This window comes from Misgurnus anguillicaudatus, unplaced genomic scaffold (assembly GCF_027580225.2).
Source record: "Misgurnus anguillicaudatus unplaced genomic scaffold, ASM2758022v2 HiC_scaffold_34, whole genome shotgun sequence".
Classification (NCBI taxonomy): domain Eukaryota; kingdom Metazoa; phylum Chordata; class Actinopteri; order Cypriniformes; family Cobitidae; genus Misgurnus; species Misgurnus anguillicaudatus.
Genome location: NW_027395284.1, coordinates 873,925 through 899,913, shown reverse-complemented (window position 1 = coordinate 899,913; position 25,989 = coordinate 873,925). Strand labels below are relative to the sequence as shown.

The 25,989-nt window shown below is 35.5% G+C and overlaps 1 protein-coding gene across 1 annotated transcript; it reads left to right on the top strand.

Annotated features, from left to right (window-relative positions):
• Positions 1 to 3,244: 3,244 nt before the first annotated feature.
• LOC141363389 (probable polypeptide N-acetylgalactosaminyltransferase 8) lies at positions 3,245 to 25,564 on the top strand. The gene is made up of 11 exons (XM_073866058.1): positions 3,245 to 3,491; positions 4,001 to 4,235; positions 6,707 to 6,873; positions 7,473 to 7,656; positions 7,749 to 7,946; positions 8,517 to 8,631; positions 12,696 to 12,881; positions 12,977 to 13,114; positions 18,294 to 18,389; positions 20,164 to 20,331; positions 24,307 to 25,564. The coding sequence occupies exons 1-11, from the start codon at positions 3,320 to 3,322 to the stop codon at positions 24,439 to 24,441; spliced, it is 1,794 nt and encodes a 597-aa protein (XP_073722159.1). The 5' UTR covers positions 3,245 to 3,319; the 3' UTR covers positions 24,442 to 25,564.
• The last annotated feature ends 425 nt before the right edge of the window (positions 25,565 to 25,989 follow it).

Sequence of the window (25,989 nt, the reverse complement as noted above, 5' to 3'; positions counted from 1 at the left end):
ATCGAGAAAAGATGTAAAAAGATCAAAAACATGAACACTGTCACACTTTGTCTGAACAAGACATCAAAATGACTGAACCTATGGTACAGTATCTATCTTTTTTTATAGCTGAAACCAAAACTTAATAAATAAACCGCATTGACATAAACACGTTAAAAGAAAATGAAACTATTATGTGCTTGTTTTCTTGTTCTGATGTAGGCTTTAGATGTATGCTGTGAAAAAACCAAATGTTTTCAGGTGTAAGGTGTGTCCCCAGATATTACAACACACAAATTTTAAAGTAACCTAATTTACAAAAGGTGTTAAAATCATTATTATAAAGATAAAGCTTTAATTTTGTCTGAAGTGTGACTCTGGAGAAACTCAATCTTAAACATTTATTTTAAACAGTCACACAAAGACCCCATGATGAGTTGTAAGGAAGGTGGCTGTGGAGAGCGCACGCACGCACGCACGCACGCACGCACGCACGCACGCACGCACGCACACACACACACACACACACACACACACACACACACACACACACACAGGGAAAGACCATAAAAATTACAGACAAAGACAACCCCCCAAAAATACCAAACAACTTCACTACACTGTAAAAAAAATCTGTAGAAATTACAATATTACTGGGTATGACTGATCCCTGTCAATAACTTACTGTAGATTTTACATTTGTGTTATTTACTGGCAACAGTTTGTTTAAAGTTATATGAACATGAAACATTTTCAGTCTTTATCTTCTACAGTAAGTTACTGGCAACCAGCTGCATATTTACAGCAATTTTTTTACAGTGAACTCCAAATAATGAGAGTTAACTTGAGTGACAGCTAAACGTCATAAAAATAGAATGTCAACTGATTAACAACTGATTAAATGACTGTTAAACCGGATTGACAGTTAAAATGACTGACGTGCACTCAAATAAACTTTTACTTTTGCCAATTTTACCTAATCCTTTCATGTCGCGATTACTTAAAAAAAAATATTTAACAATGTGAACTTACAGTACAGTTTTTTTCTATTGCTAAACGCCAGTGGGCACAACTGGAGTCACATGTGCAAAACTCTAACTAGTCTGCACAGCAGCAGTTCATGTGGACCAAACTCTAGTTCGTTTTTCATTGCTTGAACACAGTTTTCAAAACTCTACACACTTATCCCGTGACTTTAAACACAGCCTGCACAACACTGTAGATTTACAGCACTTTGTTCAAATGCTAACACACTGCTGTCAAAAGCATGCACAAAAAATTCACTAACACAACAAAACGCACTGACAAACTAAAATAGTATATGATATATTATGACCCACTGTAAAAAACAACAACAACAACATAGTAATTATAACTTAAGTGTTTTTTTTTTTGCAACATGAACTTCAATGTTTAATTTGTGTGACTTTACCAAAGCATTTGATTTATATTCATATCTATTCCTTTTGCAAGCCGTTTCAGGGCAGAGCACGTGAGCGGAGCGTTGAGCGGTGCGGTAATACCATCAGAGCGCCTTTTTCCGACAATTCCGCTCGCTCAGCACCGCTCGTTGAACCCAGAACGCACTTTGATAATTTGCTAGTTCGAGAATCTGAAAAAAAAAACGTCTAAGTTATGGAATTCAAGCCTTATACATAAATGTAAAGTACAAATCAAAGTTAAGATTGGACAGGAATAAAACATTGAAAAGGAATGCAAGTGCGGAGAGTCTGTAAAAGTTAGCAAATATTCATCCTGGTTAAATAAAATAGTTTTAACTCAATCCAGTGTTAAATTAACTCAGCACTCTTTATATTTCCATAAACGCCGTCATTTTAACTTTTTTTTTTACACAAATTTGCTGTGTACCCTGTAGTTATGAAATACTTAAAGAAAAATGTTCCATATATTCTTACCCCCTTATTACCCCAAACTTAAAATATAACTACAAGTACGTACTGTAAAGGTACTCTGTTGTTACAAATAGGTACGCTGTAAATTCGGTTTAATTGCGCTGTACTTTGCGTGTCGTAAAGTAAAGTGTTACCGAATTATTATTATAATATTTCGTAATTACTATTACAATTATTATTACTTCAAATTATGAATTAGCCTAGTAAAACATGTGGATGTCGTGGAAACAAATTGTTAATTTGAATTATATCCGAAGCTCCGTATCAAACTGGATCTTAGCTAACAAACAACTATTTATAAATACAGAACAACACACTACAGGAGAAGTAACTACATCATTTTAAAATATTATTTAAAAAAAACTTAACCGAACCATTAAGCAGACATAGAATTTAGATGTAGACAACAGTAAATAATAATAATAATAATAATAAATAATTATTCTTCTAAATATCAATAAGCGTCATTAATAATAAAAATAATAATACATATATTACAAATTGTCATGCAATTATTAATGTGCCTTTAATCCCACTCTTTAAACTCCCAAATAAAAAAAAATATTTCTTTCCATTTCCCCGGTTTCTCTTTGGCGTCTTCCATGTGTCAATGGCGTAAAATGAGGGCATGGGGGAAGCAGAGACTTGAATTTATATGAGCATGTTATTCTAATGACGATTGTTTTCAGCCGCGGCATTTATGAAGAAAAGGGAATTGCTTACACCTGAAGTTCAAAGTTACGCACAGTTTCATAAGACTTTCATCTCATTTGATTTTGCAGTTGTGGTTATTGTTGTTCTGTCACCCTTTTGCAGAAGTGTAGCACCATTAGATAGGTGTGTGTATGTGTGTGTGTGTGATAAGTGGCCAAGTAGGAGTCAATGAACTTGTTCTGACATATTTTAGAACAAAACAAACAAAGAAACTGTTTAGTTTGGAATGTACACTGCATGTCAAATATGTTTGTGATATGTAAACTGTAATTAAGAAAAGGTCTGTACGAGTTTTATAGAGCAGCTGCACTCTGTATTATGGACTTATTAAATCCTGATTAAAGGCGGTGGAGTTTATAAAATGGCACTATATACATTTATTGTCATCACATTTGTTTACATTTTTCATGTACAGTTAACTCAGTTGTTCTTTGTTGACTCAAACTGCTAACTTAATATCTTATGTAAAATGAACTAAATTCTGGTTTGTTGAGATTACTTTAACAAATTGCGGGGTCCATAAATCATATTTGAGACACAGTCTGTGATACAACTCAAATGTGTCAACTTTGACAATACAATTTATTGTAAACCACTCCCAGGTCTCATATCAGATATTCATATTAACAGTCAACTGCACCTGTGGACAGACACCCTTATATACAGGTGCTCTTACATTAAGAGTGAATCACAAACATCAGGACAGATTTAAAATGCGGATTGTTGCAAGGGTCGGTGTTTTAGTTTTATGTCTCACAGTCTACTCTTTAATGTATTTAGCATTTTTTAGACATCAAGAGGGGTCTAATGATAAGATACAAAGGCCAGAAGATCTGGAAGTCCTTACAAGACTGAAGAGAATAGAAAATCAAGTTTATAAAATAGGTGAGTTTATGACACTTCACTGACTGTATACTACTACACTACAAAAAATACTTTTTTGTTGAATCAATTTGGATTTACAAGTCATTTCAACTTACTATTATTTATCTTGACTAGCGATGAGTTGTTATAACTACAGGTGAGTTGTTATAACTTATAAAATATAGTTGAGAAAAGTCAACTTAAAAAAGTTGTGACAACTCCTCTCTGTTGACATGACTTGTAAATGTGAGTTGATTTAACAAAAAAAATTAAGGCAGCAAAGTTTTTTTTACAGTGTATGCAATATGTTGACTAAATTACATAGCCTACCATTTACTAAAATGTCCTCTAAATTTATATTGCAAACATTCTTAATATTTTATTGTATTTGTGATCTTAAAGTTGAATGTTGTTTTATGATATTTGTTTAAGTCTGGTATGACTAGATTTTGAGAAATATTGATAAATATTATTCCTGTTAAAATGTAAAGACTTCTCATTTGTAAACCTTATTTGTTTTTTTATTTTAGTCGAATCTATAGAGGTTAAAAATGAACAATTAAAAAAATCTCATGTGGAGCAGAAAACAATAATGAAAGTTAAAAAGTTGTATCCACAATCACAACTCTTCAGTTCGTGGGGAAATGAACTTTCAGAGGAAGAACAGATACAAGCAGAAAAGCTCTTTCAGGATTATGGATACAATGTGTTCTTGAGTAACAGATTACCATTAAACCGAACAATCCCTGACACTCGAGACCACAGGTAACTTATTTCTGTTTATTAATGCCCAGATTTATGTAACACTGCCTGGCATGCACCTGGATTAAAAGGCGTTAAATATAAATAAGTAAAAAGCGAAAATTGGATCTACTTCAAAATAACTTGCTTAAATTACATAAAATGACTTCAATTGGTAACACTTAAAATATTTAAGTTTTATCAACTTAAATTGTGCTACCTTAAGTGTAACAATCTTCATTTTTTCATTCAATTGGTAAAACTTAAATATTTTAAGTGTTACCAATTGAAGTCATTTTACAATTCCTAACACCTACAAAATGTACGCTTTTGCACTTTAAGTAAAAAATTTAAGTTATGTGTTACCAATTGAAGTCTTTTTTAAGTCAATTCAACTTTAACTTTTACGAGTGTTATATGTAAAGTATTGTGTGAACTACTTTATATAATTATTTATTTAAAAAATGGAGTCTAGTTATCAAAGTGTGAAGAGTCATCTAGTGCAAACCCATCTAGGGCCCTATTTTAACGATCTGAAACGCAAGTCCGAAGCGCAAAGCGCAAGTGACTTTGTGGGCGGATCTTGGGCGCTGTTGCTATTTTCCCGGCGGGAGAAATAAGTCTTGCGCCGGGCGCAAATCAATAAGGGGTTGGTCTGAAGTAGGTTCATTATTCATAGGTATGGTTTGGGCGTAACGTCAAATAAACCAATCAGAACGCTATCCAACATTCCCTTTAAACGCAAGGGCGCAAGTTCCATGGCGGGTTGCTATTATTATGACGGATTTGACATGCGCACGCCAGGAGCAGTTCACAGCCGAGGAGACCCACATTCTTGTGCTACACAGAGCAGTCAAAGACAGAGAAGTTGTTTTGTATGGGAGAAACCCGCCCAAATCAGCGTCGGTTAAACAACGTGAGAGGAAATAGCCGCAATTGTCTCATCAGCTGCGCCAAGCACTACAATGATGTCAGGAGACGGGGGGATCCCAAGCTTGCCAGCATAAATCGGGCACGCCGGGCACACAGGAGGACATCCGTGCGTCCACCCTCACCGCTGAAAGGGTTTGGGGGCTTTGAAATCGGACACAAGAAAAGCAAGCAAGGTCCAACCCAAAGTACACTTACAAATCAAGATCACATACATGAAGGTTTCTTATGAAAACATTTTAATTATTATTTAGATAAAATAAACGTAATACAGCCACACAACAAACTTATGAAAATATTTTAATCGTTATTTGCATGATAATTGTTTAACGCTGCCACACAAAATAAATAAAAACTATCACCACAATGCTCACCACAATGATTTCCCTTATCTCATGTATTAATATTTTTTATTGTAACAATTTATGATTTAATGATTTCCCTTATCTTATATTTTTTATTGTAACAATTTATGATTTGCAAAAATAGCTGTTGCATCTGTGTAGATTAGATAAGCAATGCGCGTTGTGCACGCTATACATTATGGTCAAGCATGCGCTCTTAAAATAGCATAATGAACCACGCGCAACGCGCCACTGACTTTAGACTAGTTTTTTTTGGTTAGTAGCGCAATTGTTTTTTGAAACTGCAAAATAGCATAAGAGATGGTTTGCGCCGGAGCACGCCTCCTTTTTTGCGCTGAACCGCCCAGGGAGCGCAAGTTCATTCCCTAGTTTGCCAACGTGCGTCTGTGGAGGGAAAAACCCGCTGTGCGCCAGTGCAAAATACGAAATGATACATGCGTCACTGACAAAGTCAATTGCGCTGGGTGCAAGATAGGGCCCATAGTCTTTAATATTAACTTTTGCATAAAATCATGTAAACAACATTCTGTGAAATAACCTTAATATATTAACCAAATAAGATCATGCCAAAGGTTGCAATCAATGTATAATTGACAATTGAAATCAAACTTTGATCTCTTCATTAAATTATGAGACTTTAGTCTGATTTTATTTACATTTAGGAATTTTGACATTTTGGCATTTTATCCAAAGCGACTTACAAAGATAGGAAATCAATCAAGGGATTTGGCATAAGGAGGCAATAATACAAAAGATGTTTATACCAAGTTACAAGCTTTCACAATTCTGAAACAATACCTTTTTTTATATAAAAGAGGTGTGTCTACAGTTGGAAGGAGTGAGACAGGTCTATAGTTGTTTGTGAAAGAGGGGTTGAGTGTGGCTTTTTTAAGCAGGGGCGTGACCAGGGCCTGTTTAAACGTGGATGGAAATGTACCAGGGAATATGGAGGTGTTGATGATGTGTGTGAGTGTCAATGCAAGTTTATCCAAAATGGCCTGTAAGAGATGGGTGGGAATTGGGTCTACGTGCCGGGTTGGAGAAAACTTTAGAAACTTTAGTGTCGGTAAAAGAGAAAGAGGAGAAACAGATGTGAGATGTTAGTGGTTCACAGACAACCTGGATTTTTTCAGATTGTATCCTTAAAAGTTAAATATTGCAACTGACATCCTAACTCATTTCAAATGTACAAAAATGCAGGTGTGCTAAGAAGATCTACCCTAAAGACTTACCTACCATCAGTGTGGTTTTGGTTTATTTAAATGAGGCTCTGTCCATCATACAGAGGGCTGTCTGCAGCATCATTGACAGAACGCCTTCTCATCTACTAAAGGACATCATCTTGGTTGATGACTACAGCTCCAATGGTTTGTTATTAGGCGTATAATCCTCATTTTCAATAGCTATTTTCTATCATCAACATGTGATTTGTGTTCGGCCTATTAACGTGTATTACCGTAGACCATTTCAGATTCATGAATATGTACCAAATTGCCTTAGCCCTAAATGTCTTTTATGGAATTCATAACATTATTTTATGCTTATTGGTAGCTTTTGACAAAAGGTTTGTCTCTTTATTAAGATACAAAAGAAAATACAGTAAATGTTTTCAGAACAAAGTATTTTCTTCAGGTAAAAATTTGTATTTACCTCTCTTGGTACTAAACACATCTTGAACTCTTTTGAGGTGACTGATGTCCTTAGATCGGAAATTAGGGTTTCATTTCATTTAGGTTTAAGAGATCCTGCAGGTTTCTGATATTGCTCAAGTGTAATACTTGACACAAATGCTTGACACTTAAAATTTTATTTAGTTTTTAATACTTTTCTGGTTGTATTCTAATAAAGAGACTCAGAAATAATTACGGTCACTATACCATTTCAAAAACAACAAATCTAATGGTGGCATGATGACCTAAGACTTTGCACAATACTGTATGTAGTCTAATTATATTTTTCCTGACAGTTGATCTGCAGTTGGCTCTGGATGAATATATTGATCAAATTAATAAAGATAAGCCTGGTTTACTTAAGAAGGTGAGACACACAAGGCAGATGGGTCTTTCGAAGTCGAGAATCTCAGGCTGGGAGGCGGCAACAGGCCAAGTGGTAGCCATTTTGGATGCCCACATTGAGGTTCATGAGCAATGGTAAGCAATACCATGACACGATGGAGTATTATATACCATTATTTTTTTAAATAAACATTGCTATTACATTGGATCACTTTGTTGCTCTATAGGGCAGAACCGCTCCTTGCAAGAATCAAAGCAGACAGGACAATAGTGTTGTCGCCAGTGTTTGATAAGGTACAATTTGACACCCTAGAAGTTGTTCAGTATCTGCCATCGGCTCATGCGTTTGACTGGGCCCTTTGGTGCATGTATGAAACCTTCCGGCCAGAATGGTATAAACTTAATGACCCATCAGAACCTGGAAAGTAAGTGATGTAGACATAAACACTCCTTCTTTTTGACTTTAAGGTCTCCCCATGTCCACTGGTTTAATACGGGTTAACACTGTGATCATAGGCAGAGTTTTGCGTTTGTGCTTGGGGGGCAAACAAGCGTACTGCAATACTTTGAGATTAGCGAGAGAGTTTTTAAATATGTTTTAAAAGAATTAAAACTATTTTAGCCACAAGTTACTCAGTCTACCTAAAATATTAAGATTAGAGAAATAAAATATCATTTTTTATACACTGAAAAAATTTTTTTTAAGGTAAGTGGTCGCAATCAATTTATTTAAGCTACATTTAAACAAAACAATTAGAAAAAAAACACTTTTGTTTAAATGTAGCTTAAATAAATTGATTGCGACCACTTACCTTAAAAAATTGAGTGTGCTTGGGGGCCCCCTACCCCCCAAACTCTGCCTATGACTGTGATATACATTACATTGACATTAAAGGTGGTGAAACATGTAAAATCATTAAATATACACAGGTTTTTATTATTCAACAAAATCGGGATCCACATCAGATTGCAGTTTTGTTTCTCTGCATTGTTAGGAGTCCCTCTGTAATGGGTATCCTTGTCGCCGATCGTCAATTCTTGGGAGAAATTGGTGTTTTGGATGAAGGAATGGAGATTTATGGGGGAGAGAATGTTGAACTAGGAATACGTGTAAGTTATATTTCACATTGTGGAACTGAAACAGTAATATGTGTGAAGGGTTAATATATGAAATGCCACTCTGTTTGTGAATTTTTTTATTGTTTTTGTGTGGTTTTCTACATAAAATCATCCTACACCAGAGGTGTAAAGAGTAGCTGAAAGCCATACTTGAGTAAAAGTACAAATTCCTTACTGTAAAAATTACTCCACTACAAGTTACAAGTCACCAATTTAAATACGACTTGAGTAAAAGTATTAAAGTAACCCAATTTAAAAGTACTCAAGTATTTTTACTCGTCCTGAATGTTGGCTCAAAGATGCACTAGTCATCAACACAAAGAGAAATTGTAGGTCAGTGAAAACTAAGAAATTTTATTTATGAGGTTTTATTTCCTAATATAGAAAAGAAATCAAACACCTCAAAATTTTGACCTGGCAGAACAAACACAGATTAAACATAGTCATAGTCTTTTGATTAAAATTTAATTTAGTTTTAGTCATATTTTTGTCATCTGAATTGATTTAGTTTTAGTCTAATTTTATTCAACATTACATTTTATTTAAACCCATTTAATTTTAGTCTAGTGTCATTGTGTATTTGAATGTGCCATGCTGAAAAATATATAGCCTAACTTTGTGATATAAATATATGGTAACACTTTACAATAAGGTTCATTAGTTAACATTAGTTAGCTACATTAGTTAACATTAACTAAAAATAAACTGCACTTAGCATTTATTAATCTTTGTTCATTTTAATTTCAACAATTACTTATACTTCATTAAAATCTTGTTAACATTAGTTAATGCACTCTGATCTAACATGAACAAACAATTAAAGCTTACATTTTTGTTAACTATTAACAAAGATGAATAAACAATGTAACAAAGGTATTGCTCATGGTTTGTTCAAGTTAGTTAATACATTAACTACTGTTAACTAATGAACCTTATTGTAAAGTGTTACCAAATATTCTTATAGGCCTAAAGATATAAAAAGATATAATTTTAATATTTAAAAAATTCCAGTAAACTAAAATTACACTAACAGAAATATGATAATGCATATTAAAAACAGGAAGTTGTTCATTCGAAAGATTAATTGAAAACACATGTAGTGCGTAACACCACTATCTCACATTAAGTGCACATTTAGTCATGCATCCCTCTTTGCAGTAAATACATTACAGCATACTTGGTTAAATTTGAGAACAGTGAAATTGTACACTTGTTATCAATCTTATAATGTACTTAAGTTACTTGAGCAATCAGTACAGGACATCGCTGGTTTATTTTGGCTTATATAGTAAGTTATATCAAGTTATGTAACTTACCAGCTTAGGTTAGCTGATAAAGTAGCATCAGAGTATATAAAACATTGTGCTTGCCTTTGAGTTGCGGGATGACCCAATCGCGCTTCACTTTTGTTTGATTGTAGCATCACATGTTTAACAAAGGGTCCCTTGACAGAAGCAAATGTGATATGCATCCATATGTTTGCGCTTTATCTCTTCTCTCAGATAAGACGCTAACTTTTCTCTACAGTTTATGACATACGCAGCACGCAGATGTCCCGCTACGGTGGCTCAACGCAAGCCATTCAGTGTTTGACATCAAAATACCGCGAGACCAGACTTCTCCATATGCATTTGATTCGCTCTCGCAGTACTTTGATTTCATACGATTGCCCTGCATAGCGCCAATGAAGTCCCTCAGTTGTGTGTGTCCGTCTAACCTCGCGACCACAGATTCTATCCATACGCACAACCGGCGCAACGTCATAGAATGTCTCTGAACAGGTTCACGCCCACTTTTGGCGGAAATCGCACTAGACGTTCCATTGGCTTCCATTCAAAATAGCGGAACAAAGCAACCTTCGTACACAGCCGGCAGGCGTAAATAACTTTTGAAATCACTCAGATTAAAAATGTTGAGTAATTATCTGTCCACCCTGCCGGCCATAGAGCGCGAAAGATAAATTAACATATTTAATTTGGTCATTATAAAAACATGTCTCTTTCATTCTCCCAGCATCAAATTTGTGTAAGCTTTATATTGACCAAATTAAATGTGTTAATGTACCTTTCGCGCTCTATGGCAGGCAGGATGGACAGATAAATACTCAACATGTTTAATCTGAGTGATTTCATAAGTTATTTACGCCTGCCGGCTGTGTAAAAACGTTGCTTTGTTCCGCTATTTTGAATGGAAGCCAATGGACGCGCTGCTTTTTTATCCCCCGAAAAGGGGCGGTGACGAAATTTACAGTCAAGTTCCCGGATGTGCCGGTTGTCCGTATCATCACTCTCTGACACTTTCGTTTCGTTTTTATTTGGCGAATAAACAATGTAGCGAGTAACGTTAAGTGTCATTTCAAATGTAGTGGAGTAAAGAGTACAAATACCCAATCAAAAATGTAATTGAGTAGAGAGTAAAAGTTGCTTATATTTTTGATACTCAGTACAAGTACAAAGTAGCCCAAAAAATACTTAAGTACAGTAACGAAGTACATTTACTCGAGTACTTTACACCTCTGTCCTACACAATGTAAAAACATTTGGTGAAAAAATCCTCAAAAAAAGAGAAGCCTTCTCTGGGGCTGTAACCTTTCATAAACTAAACCTTTGCATCTAAAGAATGCATATGAGTACATCTAATTGGTACCAAATGTATACATATCTCGACCTTAATGGTCTTTATTAGAACCGTTTAAATGGTACATCTGAAACGGTTTCCCACAGAACATTTGTTAGTTAACTCTTTCGCCGCCAGCATTTTTCATGATTTCTACAAAAGTTTAATGCCAAATGCTCCTTTTTAAATATATAAACATACAATATATTATATTGTTAATGAATTAAAAGAACAGACCCTCTGCTTTCAAACAAAAAAATCAGTTTCATCCTACCTTCATGTGTTCTGTTTTTATCACCTCTCAAATATGTGTAGGTTTCATCAAAAACACCAAATTTTGAGCAAAAAGCTGAGATAATTCAATTTTTGTGAAGGACTTTTGATAGAGATCAGATGCAGAGCGATCTTTGAAACATAGACGGACATACAGCTGTTTGCCCTAGGGCAATACTTCCTGGTTTTATAAGTTGCTATATCCAGCCACCTGGTGGATAATAGCGGTATTGTAGATTGACGAGATAACTCGTCAATGGCGGTGGAAAGAGTTAAGGTAGTAGGGTTGGGCAGGGGTGTGGCAATCAAAGGGGCGGGATGTACGCGTTATGATGAAAATTAAAATATTTTAATTTAAAACACTCAAATAAAACTTAATTTTGAAAAAACTATGACAGAAAATGAACACATACTAGATTATTAATGAATTACATGTTTTTACCTCTAACGGGAATAGCAGCGTGATAAAGTGAAACTAAAGGGTTAATAAACACAAACTAAAGCAGATGTTGTAGAACGTCTTGTGAACAATGATAGATTTCCCAATATTAATTACACTATCTTAAAGGAGTGTAACTACTGTAGCATGTAAAAAATGCACATAAATAACATGAGCAGAGCACTCAACAATTGTATCTAATCAACAGGCACGTGAAACCTAGCTATCAGGTTGCTAAACTATAGACTAAAACAATAACAGGCTTAAATAAACCCAAAACATAAGTCCAGTTCTCACGGACACTTGTTTTATCAACTGGCTATCCTCCAGACATGACAGACCACGTCTTTATCTCATTTCGGCCATGTGGCGTGCATGCACGCTTGCGGTGTGAAGCGTGTCCACGTTATTCTCCGAGATGTTTTATCAACTCCAGACAGTGACGTAGTTAAGGCGGTAGGGTTTCCCAGCTTAGGCGGGCCACCCAAACTGAAGAGTGCTGCGGGAAACCTTGGTACATCCTCAGTGACAGCTTGGGACCATTTTTATTTCTGACAGTGCATCTTTAATATTGACTGAGTAAGGTCATGTCATATTGAAATTAAAATGAAATCAATGATTGAAATCAAAATTTGATTCATATTTAGATAGACATTAGCCTAGATTTTATAGACCGGGTCACAATTGGTTCAATATTTGATATTAAATACCTTTGATATTATATCAGGTCTGGCTTTGTGGTGGGAGTATTGAAGTTGTGCCGTGTTCCAAGATAGCGCACTTAGAAAGAGCACATAAGCCTTATTCACGAGATCTCAGACCGCACATGATTCGAAATGCCCTGAGGGTGGCTGAAATATGGATGGATGAATATAAATCAAATGTGAATATTGCCTGGAATCTACCATTGAAGGTTAGTAAAAGACAGAGGCAAAGCAGCATTTATTTAAGCAAAGATAAGTCCACCCTAAACCTGGATTGAGAAATTAATTATTTTCTTGTCTCTAGGATCATGGGATTGACATCGGAGATGTGACAGAGAGAAAAAAGTTACGAGAGAAACTCAAATGTAAACCCTTTAAATGGTACCTGGAAAATGTTTATCCACAGCTGGACACCTGGGAGGACGTAGTGGGTTATGGTGCGGTAAGCATCAAACTTACATTTGCATTTAACGCAGACACTTTAAAGGAGCATTTCACCCGTAGAAACATTAATCTTTATTGAAACTGCGTCATATTTTTAGTCGAAATGTAACGTACATTTAAAATTTGGTGCCTATTTGACAGAGAAAAGGGGTGTTTGTAGTCTCACCCCCTCAACAAAAATATTGGACTTCCTGCTTTCAATGATGCAAAATGATGATTTTTACATCATTGAAAGAAGGAAGTGCAACACTGAAATCTGTATTTCTCCTGTCTCAGCGGAAACTGAGGAAATGATGAACGACCATTAAAAACATGACTGGGGTTCTAACAATACAAAGCTTAATGCAAATGGGTGAAGTGTCCCTTTAATCCAATTTAACATTTTGTCAGTGAGCTAACAGTAAGTGTACCAGGCTAGAGCTGAAGTTAGGAAAGATAAACAACATGGAAGAACATTGAATTCTGAAAAGTTTCTTGAAGGTTGTGATGGACTCTGGGTGGAGGCTGAAAGCTAATTCCACTAGAGAGGAACAAGATGGGTAAACATTTTTTAAGTGATTTGGTCCCTTTTTGTGCTATAACAACCAGGCAATTTGCTTCCAAGCATAAATGGCGAGAGGGGATGTTTGACTGTAGGAGTAAGTTGAGGTTAAAGAGCCCCTATTACATTTCTAAAAAGAACTGCAGTTTGTGTATTTGGTGTAATGCAATGTTGTCACACGGTTTAAGGTTCAAAAAAAATATTTTTCACATATCATACATTATTGTTGCTCCTCTTTGACTGATGAATCAACTTTGCCAGCGTGGCTTGAGCAGAACATAAGCGATTGGTAAGGTAAGAATACTAAAACCTACAACCACATTCTGTGTTGGTGATTATAGAAATGACAAACAAAAAGCGTTACTCTGCACTGCTCAAAACTCGTGTTTGAATAGTCACTAGTATTTTTTTTAAATATGAAAACACAGGCTGCTTACAGGCTGTGAGTCAGAAGCGGAAAGAATTATGATAATGTGCATCAAGTCCACGTCAACTCGCTGCGGAAGTAAACTGGTGCCTACAATCCTTGCGTTCATTGTAGTCTAAGAAAATAGATTTTAGTTGGAGACCATAATTCGCGTTGTCGTAGACTTGTGATTTGTAACTTTGCAGATTATTAGTGGTGCTTGCATTTATGCAAGGCATCACTATTACTATTGCTCATACTTATTATATCTTTATTTATTCTTATATCTGGACACTTTTTCGGCGCGTAACTCGTCCCACACGGTTTGTCGTAGACCAATGAAACAGGGCTCAAAATGACCGGCTTATTGAGGACACGTCTGCTATGACTTTTATAAGGGATCGGGTGCAGGATTTCCGAAAGGGGGGCGAAAAACCACCCGAAAATTCCCATTGACTTAACATTGGGCCCAACTTTGATGGGTCATAGCTCCGCTCGAGGATTTTGTAGAAACATGTGGGTTTCAACATTTGAAGAGGGTGGTAGGCTCTGTAAGAACATGCATCACAATGGGGTGTAAGTTGTACCCCTGGGGTGTAAGAGGCACCCGAAATTTCCCATTGACTTATAATGGGGCAGGGAACACGCCTAGCAACCGAATAAACAAATTGTTATATCTCCGCATCAGAAAATCGTAGAGACACGGGGGTTGGACTGTTTTACTCCAGACTCTGAGGGTAATCACTAGTGGATGCCAAGAGGTATTAAGCCACGCCCCTAGCAACCAAATATGAGCACCCTAGCAACGGAATAAACAAATCGTTATATCTCTGGATCAGAAAATCGTAGAAACACGGGGTTGGACCGTTTGACTCGTGAATCGGAGTGTAATCACTAGTGGATGCCAATTTTCTCCCTAGCAACCAAATACAGTACCCTAGCAACCGAATAAACAAAGCCTTATATCTCCGCATCAGAACATCGTAGAAACACGGGGGTTGGACCGTTTGACTCGTGACTCAAAGTGTAATCACTATTGGATGTCAAATTTTTCCCTAGCAACCAAATACACTTCCCTAGCAACCGAATAAACAAATCGTTATATCTCCGCATCAGAAAATCGTAGAGACACGGGGGTTGGACTGTTTTACTCCAGACTCTGAGGGTAATCACTAGTGGATGCCAAGAGGTATGAAGCCACGCCCCTAGCAACCAAATATGAGCACCCTAGCAACGGAATAAACAAATCGTTATATCTCTGGATCAGAAAATCGTAGAAACACGGGGGTTGGACCGTTTGACTCGTGAATCGGAGTGTAATCACTAGTGGATGCCAATTTTCTCCCTAGCAACCAAATACAGTACCCTAGCAACCGAATAAACAAAGCCTTATATCTCAGCATCAGAACCTCATAGAGACACGGGGGTTGGATCGTTTGACTCGTGACTCGGATGGTAATCACTATTGGATGTCAAATTTTTCCCTAGCAACCAAATACACTTCCCTAGCAACCGAATAAACAAATCGTTATATCTCCGCATCAGAAAATCGTAGAGACACGGGGGTTGGACTGTTTTACTCCAGACTCTGAGGGTAATCACTAGTGGATGCCAAGAGGTATGAAGCCACGCCCCTAGCAACCAAATATGAGCACCCTAGCAACGGAATAAACAAATCGTTATATCTCTGGATCAGAAAATCGTAGAAACACGGGGGTTGGACCGTTTGACTCGTGAATCAGACTGTAATCACTAGTGGATGCCAATTTTCTCCCTAGCAACCAAATACAGTACCCTAGCAACCGAATAAACAAAGCCTTATATCTCCGCATCAGAACACCATAGAGACACGGGGGTTGGACCGTTTGACTCGTGACTCGGAGTGTAATCACTATTGGATGTCAAATTTTCCCTAGCAACCAAATAGAGTACCCTAGCAACCGAATAAACAAAGCCTTATATCTCAGCATCAGAACCTCATAGAGACATGTGGGTTGGATCGTTTTACTCGTGACTCGGATGGTAATCACTATTGGATGTCAAATTTTTCCCTAGCAACCAAATACAGTACCCTAGCAACTGAATAAACAAAGCCTTATATCTCCGCATCAGAACATCGTAGAGACACGGGGTTTGGATCATTTGACTGGTAACTGGGAGTATAATCATTCTTAGAAGATTTTGTCTCCCGAAATTTGCCACGGCAAGCACCACTTCACATTTTCTTCAGGAAATGTACCTATCTAGTTCACATTTACTATCACACATTTACAAACAAGTAAAATAATAAAAAGAAAATAGGGGCTCTTTAAAGACCTAAAAGCCAGTGTTAAAGACTTAAATTTGAAGCAGGCTGCTACAGCAAGTGGAGTGAAGATATGTACAGTGCATTGCAACAGTATGAGAAGAAATGTGCCTTATTGTTTGGAAGTAGAAAAGTTGTGTATGTTATAGAGAAGAGAAGGGGACCAAGAACCGAACCCTGGGGAACCCCAGTGTTCAGCTGTTGTGACCTGGATGCCACTCCTCTCGATTATACTTTGAATGATCTGTCTGTGAGATATGAGTTAAACTAACTGCAACACTAAAGTACAATCCCAGTGAATGCTGACTATCCAATATGTAGTTTTGTAAAAGATTAGCAGATTGAAGTAATGGTAAGAGTGAGTCTGGTCTACAGTTGTTAAATGCTGAAGTGTATAGGGTTGGTTTGAAAATCGGGGTTTCCCAAGCCTGCTTGAATAAGGTGGGGATGCTTCCTGTAGTAATGGATGTGTTTACAATGTGTGTGAGTTGCAGCAGAGCTACAGCTTTTAGCAGAAGAGGGGGTTGGTTCAAGAGGACAGGTGGTGGGCCTGGGTATAAGGAAGAGTTTTGGAGACCTCAGTCTCTGTAAGAAAAGTGGTGAGAATAGTTGTCAGGTGTTTGAAGTGTTGTTGATCTTGTTTTGAACATAAGTTGAAAGTTTTTTTACACATGTGTACTCTAAATAAAACTAAGAAATAAATACAAAAAATTAAATTGGTGAAATGATAAACAATGAGGTATGTTTATTACTACAAGTAATAGTTATCCACCCCAATTTATGCAAAGCAGGTGGAAGAGAGAGAGCCAATGTTGAATAGAAAAGAAGATTATGAGAAGGTAGTGATGGTACAAGGAGAATTACAGTACACTGAAATGAATAAAGAATTGATCAGAGATATCCAAATGGATAACCATTTATTTGTGGTAGAGTTGCGAACGACGCCCTAGTTGTTGTTCTCCTTTGCAAGAGGGAGTGGTGTTGGTTTTAAATAGCTCAAACAAGGACAGAGGAGCTGAGGTTTGACTAAGTCGTCTAGCGCTAGAACAGTGATCACCAACCCTGTTTCTGGAAATTTTGTTAATTTCCAACCCCAGTCAAACACACCTGAACCTGCTATTCAAGCTTTTTATGGCATCCCAAAAATTAGAGGCAGGTATGGGTGGTGAAGCATGGTTGGCAGGAGGGCAGATTTCCAGAAATAGGGTGGGTGATCACTGCCTAGAAAAACCTGAATGAAGATAGAATGCCATCTTCAATATTTTGATGTTATTTCAGGGTGCATATAGTCTAGATCAGTGCTTCTCAAATAGTGGGGCGGGACCCCCAGGGGGGGCTCGAAGCGACACCAGGGGGGGCGCGGGAGACCCAGAGGAAAATACTTTTTCAGGAAGTGATTTTTTGCACCGTCACTTAAAGACATTACACCCCAATCACGCTGATAAGCCGCTTGAGTTTGTTATTATTAATGTTTGATTAAATTTAATTTAATTTTTCAGTATCAAATGGTCAAAAATGTTATACTTTAAATAAGGATTGATTTTTTTTTTATTTCAGGCAAATTTATGCGTTTTAAGTCTTTTCTGTTACAGACTAAAAAACAATGTTAATAAAGTTATTTTTTGTTGTAAGTTGATCAATATTTCTTTTTTTGTGTTTTCTTTTTGTGTTTCTCAATCTTAATAAGGATACAATGTTTTGCAGATGTGTAATTTTATAGATAAATTATACTATGTACAGTCGCGGCAGAGAGTTGGGGGGGGGGGGGCGCAAAATGTTTTACTTCTTCCTAGGGGGGGGGGGGGCGTGACAGAAAATAATTGAGAAGCACTGGTCTAGATAAATATCATGTTATAGCATGTTAGTTCATTCGTTTTTATTAATATCTTAACTTCCCCTTTTTCAATCTCTAAATCACATAACAGTTAAAGAATGACATAAAAGAAGACCTCTGCATTGATCAAGGACCTGTACCTGGAAGTGTACCAATTATTTATGGTTGTCATTATCATAGAACTCAGGTAACGTATGAAGGATTATAATGAAACAGTCGTTTAATATGTCACCCTTTATGTGAAATCCAAGCTAAAGTCTCATCATCTAAATAAGAGATTAAGGGGCATTAAAGTTTAATTTCACTGATTGATTTCACATCGATTTCAATCTTTGACATAACCTTACTCGGTCAATATTAAAGCAGAAGTCCACCCTAAAACAACATTATGCTCCAAAAATATATTTCAGCACATGTAGTTGATTGTGCTGCCATCAAATGTACTAACTCCATATAAAAAATTAAAGCTTTTAACTCTTTCCCCGCCATTGACGAGATATCTCGTCAATTAAGAGAAAACGCTTCCCAGCCAATGACGAGATTTTCCGTCTTTCCGTAATACTGCTATCATCCACCAGGTGGCGCACTTCCGCAACTTTTTAAACCCGGAAGTATTGCCCTATGGCAAGCTGCTGCATGTCCGTGTCTGTTTTAAAGATCGCTCTGAATGGGATCTCTATGAAAAGTCCATCACAAAAATGGAATTATCTCTGCTTTTTGCTCAAAATGTGGTGTTTTTGCAGAAACCTACCCATATTCAAAAGCTGATTACAAAAGAACCACTGAAAGTAGGAAGAAACGTTTTTTTTTGTTTGAAAGCAGAGGGTCTGTTCTTTCATTTGGTATATTGTATGTTTATATATTCAAAGAAGAACATTTTCTGGAAGGCATTAAACTTTGGTGAAATCATGAAAAACGCTGGCGTTGAAAGAGTTAACTGCTACAGTAACGACCCGTCAAATCACCGGAAGAAAAATGCACGACTACATATTCTGAGCGTTCTAAATGGGTGCGGGTCTTGAGGCGAGATGATTGACAGTAGATAACGTTCAGAATATGTAGTCGTGCAATATTACATTTTTCGAGTAATCTGTTAGCACTGTGTCAGTTGAGGGTTGGGTTGATGTAAACAATAAAAACTCCCAGTGGCCTGAATTTGTTGTCCTTACATCCACATACTGCACAGGTTCTAGTCATCTTTTATCAAGGGTTTTGGTGATTTCCCCTTCAGAGACGGTAAAATGGAGATACTCGTTGGTTGGGTTTGTCTGTCGGCTAACTTCAAGTTGACTTGAGTTGGTTTGAGAGCAGGTTGACCAGTAAACGAAGTTATTAGGCTTGTTCAACTTCATGCGGCGCCACAAGAATCGACAGCCGGATGATGTCAAAGTACCGCGAGAGCGATTCGCGCAATCATACGGAGGAGCTTGCTTTTAAATCGCTCTTGTGGAACCTTGACGTCATCCGGCTGTCGGTTCATGCGGCCGCTCATGAAGTCGAACAAACCTGAAGACTGCATCGATCAGTGGTTAGTGGGTGGAGCTAATGACTCAGTTTCGCGCAGTGCATGCTGGTTAATTGAGTCCATCAAAGACCGTTATGAAAATTATCAATCTAATCATCAAAATCGTGCAAATTAATTTTTTTCTCATGTAAAATGCAAAATGGACACAAATTACTTGTGATAACAGGCTAAAATGTCTAGGGTTCAATTCTGTTTTAAAGATATCAAGGTTATGTTTTCAAAGAAAATAAAAAAAAATTCTATTTGTTTTTACATTAGGATGAGTTATGTAGAATTAAATGACTTTAGCTGGGTTTTCACAGACTGGATCACATCATAATATGGTTTAATAGCTTTTCTAAGAATCTCATGCTATGTACATGTACATTTAAGCTGAATCATTATTCAATAAGTGCATTAAGAGTGAGTGAAGCATTCATTTTATTGTCTCTTACAGCTTTGTCACTACAGACTTAATGGGGAAATTTATGTTGGAGGCATCAAATCTCACATTTACAATTCTAACCGGTGTATACTGGATTCTGGCTCTGGAAACAAGCCAACATTACTTGACTGTAAACAAGCCAAAGAGGAAGGACTTCATATAGAGTGGAGCTTTTCCCAGGTACGGTGATTTTTTATATTTGTTTATTTATCAATCTTATCCCCAGTTTTACAGACAAGGCTTAAGGCTAGTCCAAGACTAAGACACATGTTCGAACTGTCAAAATAACTTGCATTGACGGATCTTAAAATATGTCAGTGCCATTGGGTTGTCTCAAAATGCACACCATGTTTTTTTTTTTTTTTTTTTTTTTTTTATTAATCACTTCACAGTAATAAAAATATTACATCAATGTATTCAAATATAAATTATATGAAAATGAACAAAAAAAAACCATAAAATTAAATAATTTAAAATTAAAATAAAGACATTGTTGCTAGGGGGGGAAACAAAATATTATATAAAAATATGAAAATAATTACATGCCTTAAGAATCTGACAGGCTTTCTGTTTTTTTGAGGGTAATATTAGATCAACATAGTGCACAATTTCTTCTTTAAATACTTTAAAGCATGGTTTTCGCCCAGAAAATTTACATTTATGTATATGGAATTTTGCCATTAAGATGATAAAATTAATCATGTATGTGTGAATTTGTTTGTCCTTCTGATTTACAAATAGACCTAATAATACATTTTTCCAAAGTAAAGCAACATTTTTGTCAATATTTTTAACAATGAAGTCAAGTATATGTTGCCAGAAAACTGCAACTACATTACAATACCAAAACAAATGAATGGCTGTCTCTTTAGAAGAATCGCAAAAGCTACAATTGACATCTATATTCCTCTTATATCTGACAAGAAAACATTTGACAGGGTATATTCTATGGATAAGTTTAAAGGTCACCTCTTTAATCTTGTTTGTGACAAAGAAACGATTAGGCAAAAGCCAAACTTTTTTCCAATTAACATCATTCACAAACCTCACACCATGTTTTTCCTACACTGTAAAAATGATTGTTGACATAACTAGACTAAGCCATGTCATATTATTGCTTTGACTCAGTAAAGTTGGGATGCATGAAGTGTAATGTTATCTCAACTTAAATTTAGCAGTAAATTATGTGAACTTTATACAGTAAATGTCTTTGGATGTCACCTTTAAAGAGAATATTTCAAACAGTACCTTCATTAAACAAAAACAACATAACATACAAGCCAAGGTCCTTCTTCACTAACACATTGCAGGTCCAACATTGACACTCAAAAATGTTCAACCTAAATGAACCACACTCTCAATTTAATGACTCATGCATTAACAAAACAGTAAGGCGGAAGCTTAACACAAAAACAAAACCATTTCTATAAATGAAGTCTATTAAAAAAACAACAACATTACATAGGCGGTGTCCCATCTTTCCAAACAGTCTTGTATGTTTTTAGACATTTGAAATTTCAAGGTGAGCACTAGCCAATCAGATTACCGCTTGCATGCTAGGTCCGCCCACTTCCACAGAAATCCGCTGGAGGGTATGTTTCCACATTGTCTTAAAAACCTCAGCAACAACAATATAAACAAACTGCTTTTGTGCGCCAAACTTCACTTCTGTTAGACTTTCAATAGAATCAATAACAACGTAGTAAACCTTTGTACTGTAGGTGTTCTGATGTAAAAACCTGATTAGGGTGTGATACAATGACGAAGAAATAAAGGCTTGAAATATTTCACTCTATGGGTATGGATAATGAATATAACATATGGGTTTCACTTTCTGAAATAAGTGACCAAAAATTTACCTTTTATATTTTTTTAGATGTACCTGTTTTTATTTTATTGTAGTGAGGTTATGAACTCTTACTTAAGTTATGTGTTGAAAGCCCGCCTCTCCATCGCGAGGGTTTTTTGGGACACGTCAGCGTGACATCAGAGCAAGTCGGACGTACCTCGGACACTTTTCTACCCGGCATGCATCTCGCAGCGATCACCGGTGATTGATTATGCGCAGAATTTTATTATCTCAAACAAGCCTACTTAATGTTGTGATGGTTTGCTTTAATACCGCTGTCAGATTAAGTAGATTATAAGATAAACAAAGGTTTTAGCACCCTGAAACACTAAGTATTGAATATGTTGTGTGATGCTTTATTTTCCATAAAAACAAAATCATTTACAGATAAGCATATTAAATAGCAGCAAAAAACTTGCACATGCGCTTTACACAAAAAGTTGAGAAACATATTTTTTTGTGGTTATATGAACGTGTTATGGCAAGCCGTTTTGACTTTTATTCGTTGAGTTCTTGATATCAACAATTCAATTTTCACTAGTTAAATTTTTAATTCTTAATATCAGAAATTACATTTCCACTATCAACAATTAAGTTCTGGATATCAACAATTCAGTACTTGATATCAAGAATTGAATTGTTGATATAAGGATTACATTTACACTAGTAACAATAATAATTCTTGATTAATGTAATTGTATTATTATGGCAAGCCGTTTTAACTTTTATTCATAGAGTTCTTGATATCATCAATATCAAGTTAACATTTTAATTCTTGATATCAGAAATTATATTTCTACTAATGGCTGTTGTTGATATCAATAATCACATTTCCACTAGTAACAATGATAATTCTTGATATCAACAATTCAATTTTTCATATCAAGAATTACATTTCCACTAATGTTAATCCTTTATATCAACAATAAATTCTTGATATCAACAATTCAGTTATTGATATCAAAAATTGAATTGTTGATATCAAGAATTACATTTCCACTAGTAACGATGATAATTCTTGATATCTGTAATTGTATTTTCACTAGTGAAAGGTCACCATAGGCTGCCATTCAAATTCAATTGTTGATATTATTGTTGATTCACATTTTTACTAGTAACAATATAATTATTCAAAAATAAAGAGTTTTACTAGTAAGAGTTGTATTTCTGATATAAGAATTTTTAATGGTGATATCAGAAATATAATATTTGATATCAAAAATGTAATTTGAATGGTGGGTTATGGTGACATTTAATAATAAAAAATTTATTGTTGATATCAACAATTTGAGTTTTTACTTGTGGAAATTTAATTATTGATACCAATATTGTTACTAGTAGAAATTGAATTCCTGATATTAAGAATTAAAATTTTAACTAGTGAAAATTTAATTGTTGATATCAAGAACTCAATGAATAAAAGTCAAAACGGCTTGCCATAAACGTGACATATAAAGTTGTCTATTCTGCTCAAGTTGAGGTTGTTGTAACCAGTGTTGGGGGTAACGCATTACAAGTAACTTGAGTTACGTAATAATATTACTTTCTGAAGTAACGAGTAAAGTAACGCATTACTTTTTAAATGTACACATTAATATTTGAGTTACTTTTTCAAAAAAGTAACTCAAGTTACTTTTTTAGTTTAATTAATTTGATTAAAAAATATGTACTGAATTAAACTAAACGTATGCACTCTCTGTGCCTGTGTGGAAACAGTTTGAGTCAGAAACTGAGATGGCATCCAGAGCTAAACATTCTTGTGATGAAATATGCAATTTCTGAATGCAGAACTTTTCAGTCATAAAAACACCTGCAAGGCCTGAAAGAGATCAAGCTTTAGCCAAGAAAAAGTAACGCAAAAGTAACTAAAAGTAACGTAAGCATTACTTTCCATGAAAAGTTACTAAGTAATGCAATTAGTTACTTTTTTTGGGAGTAACTTAATATTGTAATGCATTACTTTTAAAAGTAACTTTCCCCAACACTGGTTGTAACTCATCTCATTGACTGGTGAGGCTGCAGTTTTACTGAACATGACTTCACTCATCCATCTGACTAAAACACAGAGAGGCGGTTTCCCGGACAGGGATTAGACTAGTCCTAGACTAAAATAATTGTAAGAGCTGTCCAAACTGAAAACAACTTGCACTGACTTATCTTAAAATACATCAGTGCCCTTTGTTTTACCTCAAAATGCACACAAGTAATGTTTTTAGCCAGGTATGTTTGTTATATTTCCTAATTAAACTAAGGCTTAGTCCTGGTTTAAGCTAATCCCTAAAATCTATCTATCTTTTGTATTTTAGGGCCAAGAAATAAGGAATAAAAATACAAGCCGATGTCTTGAGGTTGCACAAGGAGAGGATTCACTCTACCATCTTGTTATCCAAAACTGCACCGGTCAAAATTGGAAAATACAAAATGTTGTCAAAGAATTTTAATGAACAGAATTTGAAACATACGGTATCAGAAGAAATGGCCAAACGTTCCCAGGCTTTATAAAGGTCCTAATATGAACAATTTAAATACATCTGGTACCAATATGCACCTTTGAGGTAATTTAAACTGTTAAGCGTCGCCGTCCCGAATATGGGACACCTAAGTTTGCATTAATATTGTTGATGTAAATTTTAATCTATCACTACAAACTATATATCGTTGGAAAGCTCCAAGAGTGTAGACTTAACTCAATAGGTTGGGGTGACGCTTAAAGGGTTAAGCTCCTTAGGTGTAAAGGTGCACTTTTTTAAAAAGGTACTGTCCCAGTGACAGCTATAGGGACCATTTTTAACCATTTTCTGTTACTGTGTAGGGGCCAAGTGAGAATTTTTTTTTACTCTTATTCATTTAACCTTATTTCTACTCTGTTTTATGTTTAACTATACATTGGTGGTTTGCAGAACCATTACATTATATTTGTTATATTTATTCATTCATATTTCAAGTCTTGCTGTATAGTTCTTAAAACTACAGAGTTTTTATAAATTATTATCCGATACATTTAATTGTGTCCATTTGTTTGTGCTTTAATACATTTGTTAATTCATACTGGTTTATCACACTGTTACATGTAACTTGGCTTTATAAGCTGTTATTAATATCATACCATTTTTGTTTATGTCTCTTATAATAGATAACAGATACTTTCAATGAACTCAATGAATTTCTGTTGGTGGTGCCCTGTCAAGTCAAAACATTAATAAACACTTTTCTTTTGTACATTTACAGAGTTGTAAATGATCCAAAATCTAAAATAATTGTAATACCTTTCTTATAGCTGTTTTTGACTGTGTGTTTAAAGGGTTTTTTACGGTAATTGAGAAAACATTTTGTCATAAAACAAATTATCATATAACCTGGACTCCTTTATTAGAGGAATTTATAGCAAGCAAATGTTTGTGTACTTGCAGTATGATCTCTTTCAAAGCCTGTTGCATTTGATTTCACTGCCAAATAATTTTTTACAGCATAGACAAAATAATGATCAAGAAAATGTGACGCTGCCTGTGCAAAAACCCAGCTGAAGTCTTTCTTTTGTGAATTACTGTTTTCTACATTAAATCATCCAATACAATGTAAAGAACCTTCATTGAAAACAATCTTGATATCTTTAATATTGATGAGCAAGGTCATTTAATCAATGTAAAATAAATTATTTAAATAATTTTTTGATGCTGTCAATCTCAATATTAGGTTATAAGACTGGATTTCACAGACATGTACACTCTCAGAAATAAAGGTACAAAAGTTGTCACTGGGACAGTACCCTTTCAAAAAGGTACACCTTTGTACCCAAAGAGTGCATATTAGTACTTTGAACTGCCAAAATGTACCTTTTAAAGGTACATATTTGTACCTAAATGGTACATATTAGGACCCTTTTTAAAAGGTACTGCCCCAGTGACAGCTTCGTACCTTTATTTTTGACAGTGTAACATATGAAAGTTTGTACACAGTTGTCTCCTCTTTCATCAGTATTTGTAATTTGA